This window comes from Trematomus bernacchii, unplaced genomic scaffold (assembly GCF_902827165.1).
Source record: "Trematomus bernacchii unplaced genomic scaffold, fTreBer1.1, whole genome shotgun sequence".
NCBI lineage: Eukaryota > Metazoa > Chordata > Actinopteri > Perciformes > Nototheniidae > Trematomus > Trematomus bernacchii.
This window is the reverse complement of record NW_022987691.1, coordinates 520,654-536,431: the sequence shown is the minus strand read 5'-3', so window position 1 is coordinate 536,431 and position 15,778 is coordinate 520,654. Positions and strand designations below refer to the sequence as shown.

General features: G+C 38.3%; 1 protein-coding gene across 1 annotated transcript in view; it reads right to left on the bottom strand.

Moving 5' to 3' along the window:
• LOC117489105 (immunoglobulin superfamily member 1-like) overlaps positions 1–13,533 on the bottom strand; it is an 18,783-nt gene extending 5,250 nt beyond the window's left edge. Inside the window, exon 1 of the mRNA XM_034138346.1 lies at positions 13,242–13,533. Within this exon, the coding sequence (XP_033994237.1) occupies positions 13,242–13,533 (292 nt within the window). The remainder of the gene's footprint in view (positions 1–13,241) is intronic.
• Between the last annotated feature and the right edge of the window lie 2,245 nt (positions 13,534–15,778).

Sequence of the window (15,778 nt, the reverse complement as noted above, 5' to 3'; positions counted from 1 at the left end):
ACAGAGAAACACAACACACCATGTACTGTGGTGTGTGTGTGTTTAAGCAAAGGTGCAGGGGAGATATCATTGAGGGGTGTGTGAGTGTGTGTGTGTGTGTGTGTGTGTGTGTGTGTGTGTGTGTGGTGGTGTGTGTGTGCGTTTGCGATGTGTTGTGTGTGTGTGTGTGTGTGTGTGTGTGTGTGTGCGTGTGTGTGTGTGTGTGGGTGTGTGTGTGTGTGTGTGTGTGTGTGTGTGTGAAGAGGAGTGTTTGAAAGAGGAGAACAAATAGGAGAGAAGATGAAATAATCACACAGAGAGGGAAGGGTTTCCTGTCCGTGCTATAATGGAGTCCCTCAGTCCAACTCTATTTGCATTCAACACAAATTAAATGCTGAACAAGTCTTTGTGCAAACGTGTAATATCACTCAGACCGATGTGGTTGCCTGGTGTTTCCAGTTGTTGGAACTGTGTGGAGCTGCTGGTTTTTGGTCTGCGAGGGATAAAGATATTAAAGGAGATATATAATAATTCAAAGTAATGTTACCTCCACAAAGGAGGTGATGTTTACAGGTTGGTTTGTCTGAATGTTAGCTCCGTTGAGGAAAAAAGTAACATTTTCAAATTGTAAAAGGGCGTAGCACGGGAAGAAGCATTTACATTTGGTTTGAATATACACATTATTTTCCATTTTTGTTTACATTGCAAGAAAGGGCTTTCATTATTCTCTGTACTAAATCCATCACATCGATAGTTCAACCTACAAAAGGTCCACAGATGGTTGGCTGGCTGATTTCTTTTTTAGTTTACTATGTGCTGCTTGGATTAGTTTCCATTAGTATTGTTTATTTTCAATAGCACACAAAAAGAACATTCAGAAACGACAATACAAATAATACCAGAATATGAACAGAATCATGTCAGAAAGTGCAGACACACTGTAAAAGATGCAGCTCCAAAAACAAGTCAATATATAATAAAAACAAGGTGTTTTCTCTTTTAATAAGTGAACAAACCTGCCAATAGAACAAGAACAAAATGGCTTGGTGAGATTTCTTGAAGTAAAGATGGGATGATTAGATAAATGACATCTTGTGTTTAGCTGGGGAAACTTATTTTGAACTATATTTGACCAGAATCAGGGAATCTGTAATAAAGAAAGCCAGAAATGCTTAGATTCTGTTTCCTGATGTTAGTTGGAGATGTTCCTCTAAAATAAGATGTTTTTAAGAGACTTTGACTTAAAAAGATGCTTAAGATGCCTTGTCTAAAAACAAGACTTCAGTTATTAAGTCTTATATCAAGTGTAACAACATATTCTGATAGAAATTAGACAAATATACTTGGCAAGATTGTACATGTTAGCAGTGCACACTTTAACTCAGGCGTTCAGAGAGAGACGTGATAACATGTACGATGAGATGCATCTTGATCTGATTCTGAATGACTTGTTTTGATGCAGATTGTCCCCCGGTCCTGTCTCTGACCCGGCACCATGAGTCCTGAGCTGCTGCTCCTCCTGCTGGTGGCTGCAGGGAGCGCAGGTAAACACAGGGACTCAGTGCATTCACTCAATGCTATACTTCACTGCTAAACTACTCAAAAGTAGAACAAATAACCTGCAGACATCAACTAGTAATTAACATGCATATTAGCAGTATATTGGCTCTTTATTAGCCCTTAGATGCACGAGAGACTGGACCCTACACTCTTCCATAAGTGGGTCAAAAAGGACCCGTATTAGAATAATATGTGTTTGTATGTCATTTTTGTCATTTTGGTTAAGAAAGATCACTTGTATAATATTTAGTATTATATTTTGGTTCACACTAGAAGTATTTTATATTTAATTTTTCACTATTTATAATTTTAGAATTTTTTTTTACATATTGATGCAAAGATCTCCGCTATTCTGAGACCCTCACAGTATTCCAGTCCCTTTTCAAAACTCATCTCTTCTCCTCTTGTCTACTCATAGCCCACCCCCCATCAATCCATGCCGGTTGATCAAGTTTGATAGTCCTATACCCCCCACCCTAACCTTCCCTTATATTGTAAAGTGATTTTGAGTCCTTGAAAAGCCCTATAAAAATATAATGTATTATTATTATGATTATACTGACAGGTTTCAGATCTTGCTGTGTAAAATAATCTTCCTGAGAGGTGTCACTTGTGATGTCGTCTGTGTGGTCTACAGTGAATGTATTCCTGACAGCAACAGGTGATAAGAATCAAAGGTTCCCATAGGATCCCATAGGAAATGCATGCGGGTCATTTTTGACCCACTTATGGAAGCTTGGGGTAGAAATACGAAAACTACAATTTCTTAAAATGTCAATTTAAAATGTGAATGGCATGAAATCCAAAACATGTTTTTTTGAGGAATAGCTGGAATATGAAATTATAAGAATTTTTAATTACAAAGATACTTCAAGAAAACCACCTCACCGGGTCAAAAAAGACCCACTTATGCATCTAAGGGTTAGTCATTATAAAACACTTATTAATGCCTTATTCTACATGACCATATTCTACAAGTAATAAGCCATTAGTTGAGAGGTTTTCCTCAATAACCCTCTCATTAGTGCTTATTGATTGTAAGTAAGGAAGTTGTTGTACATGAGTCTTAATCTGCTCAATATGGGCCTAATAAGGCAGCAGTACCACAGAATAGTAATTCTCCCCGAATAACACTTAACAGATATGATCTATTCTTATGTAACAAGACCTGAAACTATAAGTGTTATTAAGTCTAAATAACTCAAACATGAGGTGTTTCTATCTAAGAATATGTTTTGGGTTTTGGCCGTTCAGCCTACCAATAGCAAGGTGATATTGACCTGTATGTTTCATATTTATTACATTGTTATTTATTAAAGTTAATATACCAGAAGTCATGTTCAGGTTGGGAGTCACACTTTAGTTTCTGTGGATTTCTTTATAATTGGATTTCTTTATAATTTGTGTTTGTGCTATGTTTGAATTCAAAGATGTTTTTTTCTGCACATTTTTTGCAATAACTTGTTGAGAAATGAGTGTGTGAACGGTGTGTGTGTAGAAAGCTTCAGAATATAGAGAGGAAGGAATGTGGACGCTTTGGTTTCTGTAAGAGATTTCTGCTGAGAGAGGAGGAGAACAATATCATGGAGATAAAGACATTTGAGGACATTCCAACATTTTAGGAAAACTGTCGAAATAATCAAATATAAAATACGACGAGTAAAGTTTAAATAATAACTAATCTGAGCAATACTCTATGTAATAATAACTAATCTGAGCAATACTCTATGTAATAATAACTAATCTGAGCAATACTCTATGTAATAATAATTAATCTGAGCAATACTCTATGTGATAATAATTAATCTGAGCAATACTCTATGTAATAATAACTAATCTGAGCAATACTCTATGTAATAATAATTAATTCTGAGCAATACTCTATGTAATAATAACTAATCTGAGCAATACTCTATGTAATAATAATTAATCTGTGCAATACTCTATGTAATAATAATTAATCTGAGCAATACTCTATGTAATAATAACTAATCTGAGCAATACTCTACGTAATAATAATACATCTGAGCAATACTCTATGTAATAATAACTAATCTGAACAATACTCTAATAATTAATCTGTGCAATACTCTATGTAATAATAATTAATCTGAGCAATACTCTATGTAATAATAACTAATCTGAGCAATACTCTATGTAATAATAATTAATCTGAGCAATACTCTATGTAATAATAATTAATCTGAGTTATACTCTATGTAATAATAACTAATCTGAGCAATACTCTATGTAATAATAATTAATCTTTGCAATACTCTATGTAATAATAACTAATCTGAGCAATACTCTATGTAATAATAACTAATCTGAGCAATACTCTATGTAATAATAATTAATCTGAACAATACTCTAATAATTAATCTGTGCAATACTCTATGTAATAATAATTAATCTGAGCAATACTCTATGTAATAATAACTAATCTGAGCAATACTCTATGTAATAATAATTAATCTGAGCAATACTCTATGTAATAATAATTAATCTGAGTAATACTCTATGTAATAATAACTAATCTGAGCAATACTCTATGTAATAATAATTAATCTTTGCAATACTCTATGTAATAATAACTAATCTGAGCAATACTCTATGTAATAATAACTAATCTGAGCAATACTCTATGTAATAATAACTAATCTGAGCAATACTCTATGTAATAATAATTAATCTTTGCAATACTCTATGTAATAATAATTAATCTTTGCAATACTCTATGTAATAATAACTAATCTGAGCAATACTCTATGTAATAATAATTAATCTTTGCAATACTCTATGTAATAATAACTAATCTGAGCAATACTCTATGTAATAATAACTAATCTGAGCAATACTCTATGTAATAATAATTAATCTGAGCAATACTCTATGTAATAATAATTAATCTGAGCAATACTCTAATAACTAATCTGAGCAATACTCTATGTAATAATAATTAATCTGAGCAATACTCTATGTAATAATAACTAATCTGAGCAATACTCTAATAATTAATCTGAGCAATACTCTATGTAATAATAATTAATCTGAGCAATACTCTATGTAATAATAATTAATCTGAGCAATACTCTATGTAATAATAATTAATCTGAGCAATACTCTATGTAATAATAATTAATCTGAGCAATACTCTATGTAATAATAATTAATCTGAGCAATACTCTATGTAATAATAATTAATCTGAGCAATACTTTATGTAATAATAATTAATCTGAGCAATACAATATGTAATAATAATTAATCTGAGCAATAGTCTAATAATTAATCTGATCAATAAACTATGTAATAATAATTAATCTGAGCAATACTCTATGTAATAATAATAAATAATCTGAGCAATACTCTATGTAATAATAAATAATCTGAGCAATACTCTAATAATTAATCTGATCAATACGCTATGTAATAATAAATAATCTGAGCAATACTCTATGTAATAATAACTAATCTGAGCAATACTCCAACGCCTACAGAGTTTTATTTGGACTGTTTTTACCGTGTGAGTCAAGAAGCGGATCCCTGTTAATGTGGCACCGTTTTAAATATCCTACAAGAATGGGCCACGACATAGTCAGAGACTCCGGACCGCTGGAGTAACTGATGATAAAGACGCATCGCTGACTGGAATCCCGGCTTGGATATTTGTGAATGGAAGAAGGAGACTCCGCGAACAGAGAGTATGGATTGCGCAACGATCAGCTGTTGAGCCATGCGGAGGGCCGCGAGTAAACAAAAGACAACAAGAACAGTGAGTAAATGGACTAATACAATGGATGAGATTAACTTTAAGCCAGATGGAAGATATTAAAGCTGATCGGGATATGGATATGTGTTGGATGCCTGCCAAGATAAAAGGAAACGGAATGGAGCAGAGAGAAATGTTTGTTACGACGCAATGCTTGGATTAAAGTGCGGATTGAACGATCAAAAGGATTGATCAAGTGTGATCCTAAGCAGGGGTGCCGCCAGGGATTTTGGGCCCCATGAAAATATATCACATTGGGCCCCAAAAATATTAGTTTTGATATATATATATATGTTGTATTCCAGTCTCCCTTCAGATATGTTAAGTGGCATGTCATTCAACACAATGCTGCTCACCTCCTTCAGTTGGGAGAACAGCTGGTTCAGGTTCAGCCTCATGGGGGGACAGCAGGGCTGCTGAGCCTAGAGATGGATCTGTAGTCTGTACAGCGCAGGTCAGGTCAGGTCAGCAGGCCAAACAAAGAACAGAGGGCAAAGAGGTGGTAAACTCTTATGCTTTCCTGAACTGAATGTTTGATTGTCTAAATGTATATACTTTGGGAGATAATAACTTTCCTAATGAACCAACACTTTTATTTAAAGGTCCCATGTCATGCTTTTCTGTTCTTACCCGTCCCCTTGTGTGTGATGTAGCTTTCTCTGCATGTAAACAGTCTGCAGAGTCACAAACCCTCAGTACACCCTGTAGCGAGTACATGCCGTGTTCAAGTTGATGTATCACATTTTAATTGTATAATGTCGGACTTTTGTTGCCGTCAGTTATGGGGAGAGTAGGGGCTCAGAAAACTGAGATCTGTATTGTTTCATCATTTCTTCCTTCTAATTTTGTATTCTTTTCTAAACCACACGCTGTTATTTACTCAACAATAAGACACTATTATCCTTGTGTTTATTTATTTATTTGATTAATAAACACAAGTTGGAGTCCGTCAGGACCGAGGCTCGGAGCAGCTCATAGTAGTTGCTTTAGAGAATTTTACACCCAGAAGTAAGTATTCTCTCCGCTTTGCTCAAACCCCGTGATTAGTCCTCAAGCTCTGTGATTGGATGTTTGAGTGTGCACCGAGGGTTACGCCGAGCGTCGAACAGCACTTTGAAATGGGATGGAACCACGGCAGACTGTCCAAAACTGGATTTGAACAGGTCCACCCCGTCCCCCCCCTCCCCCACCCCGTCCCCAGAACTACACATGCTGGCTATTGTGTGTTTCGCAACATGTTCTATGGCACGTCTCTACTGGGAATTGTAGTTTTAAAAGACGTTTTCGTATTTCCCATAATAAGAAGTTGCCAGTATTAAACTGTGTACATCCCTGGAGGTTTAGGGGATAGGAAACACTCAAATTTAAAACATATAATTAATAAAGGGGTGAAAATTGCTTGTGTCCATAATGGGCAGCATTAATATATACCCACATGACAGCTAAGGTCAGAAGAGCTTTATTTAACAGCTGGTCTTATGTCTGTGACCCCTCCTGTTGTAAATTGATAAGCCTGAAACATGCACTTGTCAAGGTTCAGAGGCACATTTTGCAAATATGGCAGTAGCCATCGATCATCTTAAGATAAGATATACTTTATTGATCCCAAGTTGGACATTTGTTCGTTACAGCAGCATGTGTAACAGTTGTAAATATGCAGTGGTGTTTATTTGTAAATCATTTAGTATAATCACACAAATTCTGTGTTTTATATTTAATAATTCTGTGTTCTTTATTTATTGAATGTTCAATACCTGACAAGGTCGGAGATGAAAAACTTGGGTCGCAGGTTCCTCAACAGTGCAATACAAGACATCTATCGATATGTGTGTACCTCCACCATTAAACTGTCATATTCTGCACATTTCTTATACTATCTACATACATCTTATAAGAGTATAATACATATGTATAATATCAGTTAAAATAAGTGCTTAAACATACAGTAGTTAACATTGCAGGAAAGCAATATATTAGTACTTTGTCAGGCTTAATATTTATCTGAAAACCCCCAAAGCTTTTTTCTTATTCAAAATAAGACCTTAACCTAAAGTATTCTTTAATGTTTAAATAAAGCCTTATTAGTTTGTCTGTCTGTGTCTCCTATTAATATCTAATAATAAAAATAATACATTTCAATAACGTGCTTTAACCACCAGGTGTCCATTTCTATCAGCTGTGCGCCGTTATGGTGTAAATATACCAATATACCGATTGGATCAAATATAAAAGTCAGCCGAATTAGTATTGATACTGCAAGGAGACTTATATTGTGAAGAGAAATTGAAGATTTTGTTTAATTGATATATTTATGATCCACGTCACGTTTTCAGTTTTGGCGGCAGTGCTTCCTGTTTGTCCAGAAGTCTTCTCATCAGGGCTCTATAAATAAAGAACTACGGCAGATATGTAATATTTAATGCAGCCGAACCGTGTATTACAATGCCGTTATGTGATGACCTCCAAAGAGAAAAGCAAGCAAACTCGGAATAAAGTATTATTTTTTTTTTTTTAAATGTTTTCGGATTTCACATCAACAGGAACTCCGGTTAACTAAAATGTCCGTGCGGAACAATACCCCAACCCATAGATCTGTGGGTGAATAATGTTAATCACCACATTACACACATCCCTTCACATTTACATTTTAAGTGTATAGTATTTCGTGAGGCCTTCTAAAATGTTTTTAAATATAATTAGGGTTTTAGTTTAAGAGTTTGTAAATGATTGCGTTGCCTGGCAACACAACGGCACGTCCATTAATTCCACAACCACACACATGGATTAACATCGATTTAATACATTAATGTAGCCTTTGTTTCTGCTAAAAGAGGTGTCAACCAGCTAGGGCAACAAGAAAATCGGCGAAATCGAGTGTGACTATTAAAAAATAAATAATTATTATATTAATATTGACAATAACAACCGACCGGCGGCGAGCGTTCTCATGGCATCTATTATCAACGCTATGGGAGGTCTATAAGGTCTATGGGACGCCCTGCCCGTTGAAAACTGACTCTCAAGGGGCACCCTGTCCGTAATAGAGTGACGGGGAGGGGCCCTGACCGACCGTCAACATGTGACGTGTTGGGAGTGAGAACGTGTTGTATATAAATGTAGAACTTGACAGTGTGAGTTATAATAAGACTGAAATGTGAGTTTATTTGACTAGGAGGTAAATAAGGTTTCCTTGCTCTAATAATGTCAGATTCGTATTTGTTTCAACTCTGAGTTTAAAGTTAAATCAACTTAACCCTCCTGTTGTCTTCGGGTCAAATCTGACCGATTTACTACTTACATCAATCATAACTTTTTTGTTTTACATTCGATTGCATTAAGGCTTTATGATCTCCTTCACAGTAGACATTTGAACATATAACATTGCTGATCACCACTTTCATTGAATTTTGGATGATTTAGTCAACTTTGTAACACCCATGGTGTTCCCCACACACACACACACACACACACACACACACACACACACACACACACACACACACACACACACACACACACACACACACACACACACACACACACACACACAGAACAATTTGACACATTTCCCGCTCTTATGTGCCCATCCCCCCACATGGATCACACCTGGTACACGCAATACATGTTCAGTGTCTGTTCTTTGTATATTTACTGCAGTTTTTCATGGATACCAGTAGTCTGATACAATATTTACAGTTTGAAAGGGTGTTCAATGACATTTGGTGATGATTAATGGTTTTTGTTTTAATGTAACAGCAGTTAAAACAGGACCGGTCAAATTTGACCGCGAACACCAAAGTAAGGGGGGGAAACTAAGACAACAGGGGGGTTAAACAACTTAGTTCCTGAGCGGCCTGGGTTGGTGTGTCTGTGGTTTCAAACTGCACCGACTGCATTGACTTTTCTAAATAAAACTAACTTGTGATGTGTTTTAAAGATCTTCATCTTCAATGGAAACCAATGGGCTTGGAGCTGACAGGAAGTCAGGAAACATGAGGCACTCACACATTGCTGGTGACTTTCAGAGTGAAAGCTATATTTTCTAACGTTGGTTAAAAGCTCTAAGAGCTGATAAACCCATGTGTGTGAGAGGAGCTCCTTGGAGCTGCTACTCTGCTCCCTGAGCTCCTTCCTCTTCAGCAGGAACACACAGGTAATCCAGCTCTATGTCCTCCTGTCGGCTCGGCCTCCGCCCCCTGGTGGCCTGGAGAGACATGACAGCACACAGAGAGACTTCCTGCATCACTCCTGTTCAATAACACACACTGTTTCATTCAGTCAGTGGTGGAACAACAACATGTTTCAGTCTCTCATCATTCAGTCAGTGGAACAACAACATGTTTCAGTCCCTCATCATTCAGTCAGTGGTGGAACAACAACATGTTTCAGTACCTCATCATTCAGTCAGTGGAACAACAACATGTTTCAGTACCTCATCATTCAGTCAGTGGAACAACAACATGTTTCAGTACCTTATCATTCAGTCAGTGGTGGAACAACAACATGTTTCAGTACCTTATCATTCAGTCAGTGGTGGAACAACAACATGTTTCAGTACCTCATCATTCAGTCAGTGGAACAACAACATGTTTCAGTACCTCATCATTCAGTCAGTGGAACAACAACATGTTTCAGTCCCTCATCATTCAGTCAGTGGAACAACAACATGTTTCAGTACCTCATCATTCAGTCAGTGGAACAACAACATGTTTCAGTACCTCATCATTCAGTCAGTGGAACAACAACATGTTTCAGTACCTTATCATTCAGTCAGTGGTGGAACAACACATGTTTCAGTACCCTCATCATTCAGTCAGTGGAACAACAACATGTTTCAGTACCTTATCATTCAGTCAGTGGAACAACAACATGTTTCCGTACCTCATCATTCAGTCAGTGGAACAACAACATGTTTCAGTCTCTTATCATTCAGTCAGTGGTGGAACAACAACATGTTTCAGTACCTCATCATTCAGTCAGTGGAACAACAACATGTTTCAGTACCTCATCATTCAGTCAGTGGTGGAACAACAACATGTTTCAGTACCTCATCATTCAGTCAGTGGAACAACAACATGTTTCAGTACCTTATCATTCAGTCAGTGGAACAACAACATGTTTCCGTACCTCATCATTCAGTCAGTGGAACAACAACATGTTTCAGTCTCTTATCATTCAGTCAGTGGTGGAACAACAACATGTTTCAGTACCTCATCATTCAGTCAGTGGAACAACAACATGTTTCAGTACCTTATCATTCAGTCAGTGGAACAACAACATGTTTCCGTACCTCATCATTCAGTCAGTGGAACAACAACATGTTTCAGTACCTCATCATTCAGTCAGTGGAACAACAACATGTTTCAGTACCTTATCATTCAGTCAGTGGTGGAACAACAACATGTTTCAGTACCTCATCATTCAGTCAGTGGAACAACAACATGTTTCAGTACCTCATCATTCAGTCAGTGGAACAACAACATGTTTCAGTACCTCATCATTCAGTCAGTGGAACAACAACATGTTTCAGTCCCTCATCATTCAGTCAGTGGAACAACAACATGTTTCAGTACCTCATCATTCAGTCAGTGGAACAACAACATGTTTCAGTACCTTATCATTCAGTCAGTGGTGGAACAACAACATGTTTCAGTACCTCATCATTCAGTCAGTGGAACAACAACATGTTTCAGTACCTTATCATTCAGTCAGTGGAACAACAACATGTTTCCGTACCTCATCATTCAGTCAGTGGAACAACAACATGTTTCAGTCTCTTATCATTCAGTCAGTGGTGGAACAACAACATGTTTCAGTACCTCATCATTCAGTCAGTGGAACAACAACATGTTTCAGTACCTCATCATTCAGTCAGTGGTGGAACAACAACATGTTTCAGTACCTCATCATTCAGTCAGTGGAACAACAACATGTTTCAGTACCTTATCATTCAGTCAGTGGAACAACAACATGTTTCCGTACCTCATCATTCAGTCAGTGGAACAACAACATGTTTCAGTCTCTTATCATTCAGTCAGTGGTGGAACAACAACATGTTTCAGTACCTCATCATTCAGTCAGTGGAACAACACATGTTTCAGTACCTCATCATTCAGTCAGTGGTGGAACAACAACATGTTTCAGTACCTCATCATTCAGTCAGTGGAACAACAACATGTTTCAGTACCTTATCATTCAGTCATTGGAACAACAACATGTTTCCGTACCTCATCATTCAGTCAGTGGAACAACAACATGTTTCAGTCTCTTATCATTCAGTCAGTGGTGGAACAACAACATGTTTCAGTACCTCATCATTCATCAGTGGAAACAACAACATGTTTCAGTCTCTTATCATTCAGTCAGTGGTGGAACAACAACATGTTTCAGTCCCTCATCATTCAGTCAGTGGAACAACAACATGTTTCAGTACCTCATCATTCAGTCAGTGGAACAACAACATGTTTCAGTCCCTCATCATTCAGTCAGTGGAACAACAACATGTTTCAGTCTCTTATCATTCAGTCAGTGGAACAACAACATGTTTCAGTACCTTATCATTCAGTCAGTGGTGGAACAACAACATGTTTCAGTACCTTATCATTCAGTCAGTGGTGGAACAACAACATGTTTCAGTAACTCATCATTCAGTCAGTGGTGGAACAACAACATGTTTCAGTACCTTATCATTCAGTCAGTGGTGGAACAACAACATGTCTCAGTCACTCATCATTCAGTCAGTGGAACAACAACATGTTTCAGTACCTTATCATTCAGTCAGTGGTGGAACAACAACATGTTTCAGTCTCTTATCATTCAGTCAGTGGAACAACAACATGTTTCAGTACCTTATCATTCAGTCAGTGGATCAACAACATGTTTCAGTACCTTATCATTCAGTCAGTGGATCAACAACATGTTTCAGTACCTCATCATTCAATCAGTGGAACAACAACATGTTTCAGTACCTCATCATTCAGTCAGTGGTGGAACAACAACATGTTTCAGTACCTCATCATTCAGTCAGTGGTGGAACAACAACATGTTTCAGTACCTTATCATTCAGTCAGTGGAACAACAACATGTTTCAGTACCTCATCATTCAGTCAGTGGAACAACAACATGTTTCAGTACCTCATCATTCAGTCAGTGGTGGAACAACAACATGTTTCCGTACCTTATCATTCAGTCAGTGGAACAACATGTTTCAGTACCTCATCATTCAGTCAGTGGAACAACAACATGTTTCAGTACCTCATCATTCAGTCAGTGGAACAACAACATGTTTCAGTACCTCATCATTCAGTCAGTGGTGGAACAACAACATGTTTCCGTACCTTATCATTCAGTCAGTGGAACAACAACATGTTTCAGTACCTTATCATGTCAGTGGAACAACAACAACATGTTTGCGTACCTTACAGTAGAAGTAAAGGCCGATGGTCACCAGCAGCTGAGTCAGCGGCAGGACGATGGCTCGGATGATATAAGGTTCTGGATCTGATCGAACACATGGACAGAATCACATCCAGAGTCAGCAAACACACAGAGACCTCTGAACCCACTTCAGCATGGAGACTCCTCTCTACAGTTATATTACAATAAACTACATCTTCTTAAGATCTTCATTCAACCCCAACCCTTTTTCCTGTTCATACCAGACAGTAGGACTGTAGGGAGAAGCTGCTAGCTGTATCTGTTAAACACTCAGTACTCATGGCAATACTCCAATGTAAACTACAGCTGACTGGAGAATGTGTGTTCTGGATTCATGTGTTCACGGTTCATTGCACTTATTGTACGTTGCTCTGGAAAGCTACATGTGATGTAAGGGTGTGACTGCTTCAGGGCTCACAGTAAAACACTCAGTCCTCACCAGCGTTCTCCTGGGGAGCATCACGCTCTGTCCTACAGTAAACTCTAACAGCTCACCTGTGACGGTGACGGAGAGCAGACGGCTCTCAGAGGAGAAGTCCTGAGAAAAAGCAGAGACGTGATAAACACAGCTGTAGTTTCCCTGGTGGGCGGGCGCTGCAGCCGGGAACAGGAAGTGGGAAGAGTGATTGACAGCTGGCTGGGTGTAGTTGTTTGCTGAGTTGATGGAGGTGAAGCTGAGCAGGAAGGAGCCTCCTGGGTACTGAGGCTGGATGGAGCAACTGATGCTGAAGGTGGAGCTTCTGAACACCTGGAACCCCTGCTGCTGGGGCCCGGAGACCCCGTACATGGAGGAGGACACAGAAGAGGTTTCTCAATTCTTAAATTTCCCCTCCTCGACTCCTATCCTCGAGACTTAGTCCCGCCCACAGCAGATGCGAGCGGAGGACTGAGGAGGGGAACCTGTTATAGCCTGTTATACTGAGTGATATATATTATACACACTGCTCTGCTTTCTGCACGGACCTCACAGCTGTTCTCACTGGAAACATCGCGTCACGATGAAAGCAGTTACTAAAATAATATCCAGGGGATGCATGCAGAGCTGTCATTGGCTGAGATCAGTTCGGCCGTGCGTAACGCCTCCACCGTTCCCGAAAATGCATCCGCGGAGGAGCTGTGGAGGACCCATCAGTGTATCCTCGGTTATAGCTCCTCCAGAGAGCCTCCTCGACGCTCGATGCTCGGTCCTCGATGTGCATTTAGAGAAATGAGATGTCCTTCAACATGGCGCGCTGAAATTCATTTCCGGGTCACTACCGGAGGACCGAGGAGTCGAGGAGTCGAGGAGGGGAAATTTAAGAATTGAGAAGCCTCTAGAGATGTTGGGCAGAAACAGCTTATCTAAATCTATATCTAAAAACACTCATTTAAAAGCAATGATATAAAATGGCATTTAAAAACAGTCATTTAAAAGCAAAGATACATGAATTACTGTTACAGTGCAGTGTGAGATATACACATCTGAACGAACCCCCCTTTGGAAAATTATAATCTGACCCCATGGTACCTTTTAGTTTTTGCCGAAACTATTCCTCTTTTTTATTTTTAAATGCACATAGTTAAGTTTAAGTAGTCTTTTCTAGGACTTTTTGGGTGTCCTCCGCGAACCAAGGTCTTGAAACCAAAACGCCAAATGTAGGGGACTTTAACCACCTACTGTACTTAAACCCCAATAATGACTTTAACTACCTTTTGGGGGACAAGGCAATTCAAAGTGCTTTACAAAAAGGAAAGACATTAAGAAAATGGCATTAAAAAGCAAAGATAATAAAAGTTACAGTGCAGTTTAAGATATGAATATATCAATTAAAAGCAGCGGCAAAAAGAAAAGTGTTCAGCCTGGATTTAAAAGTAGTAAGAGTTGCAGCGGACCTGCAGGTTTCTGGTAGTTTGTTCCAGATATTTGGAGCATAACAACTGAACGCTGCTTCTCCATGTTTAGTTCTGACTCTGGGGACAGAAAGCTGACCAGTCCCTGAAGACCTGAGAGTTCTGGATGGTTCATAATTTAGCAGTAGGTCAGACATGTATTTTGGGCCTAAACTATTCAAAGCTTTATAAACCAGCAACAATATTTTGAAATCTATTCTTTGACACACAGGAAGCCAGTGTAAGGACTTCAGAACAGGAGTGATGTGATCCACTTTCTTAGTGTTAGTGAGGACTCGAGCAGCGGCGTTCTGAATTAGCTGCAGCTTTCTAATAGATTTTTTAGTGAGACCTGTGAAGACACCATTACAGTAGTCGAGTCTACTGAAGATAAAAGCATGGACAAGTTTTTCCAAGTCCTGCTGTGACATTAGTCTTTTAATCCTAGATATGTTCTTTAGGTGATAGTAGGCTGATTTAGTAACTGTTTTAATGTGACTGTTGAAACTCAGGTCCATGACTACACCTAGATTTCTGGCTTTATCTGTTGTTTTGAACATTGCAGACTGAAGCTCAGCGCTAACTTTTATTCGTTCTGCCTTGGCTCCAAAAACCATTACCTCAGTTTTATCTTTGTTTAGTTGGAGAAAGTTCTGACACATCCAGTCATTGATTTGTTCAATGCACTTACTCAGTGTTTGAATTGGAGCATAATCTCCTGGTGAAATTGTTAACGGAAATGTGTGTGTCATCCGCATAGCTATGGTAACTTCTTTTGTTGTTTTTCATTATCTGAGCCAGTGGTAGCATGTAGATGTTAAAGAGAAGAGGCCCCAAGATGGAGCCTTGAGGTACCCCACATGTCATATTTGTCAACTCAGATGTGTATTTACCTATAGAAACAAAGTTGTGTCTGTCCTTTAATTCAAACCAATTTAGAACTGTTTCCGAAAGTCCCACCCAGTGTTCCAGTCGGTCTAGTAATATGTTGTGGTCAACAGTGTCAAACGCAGCACTGAGATCTAATAATACTAACACTGAAGTTCTGCCAATGTCTGTGTTTAAGTGGATGTCATTGAAGACCTTAACAAGAGCAGTCTCAGTGCTGTGGTTTGGACGAAAGCCTGACTGGAACACATCCAAACAGTTGAGTCAAATCAAAT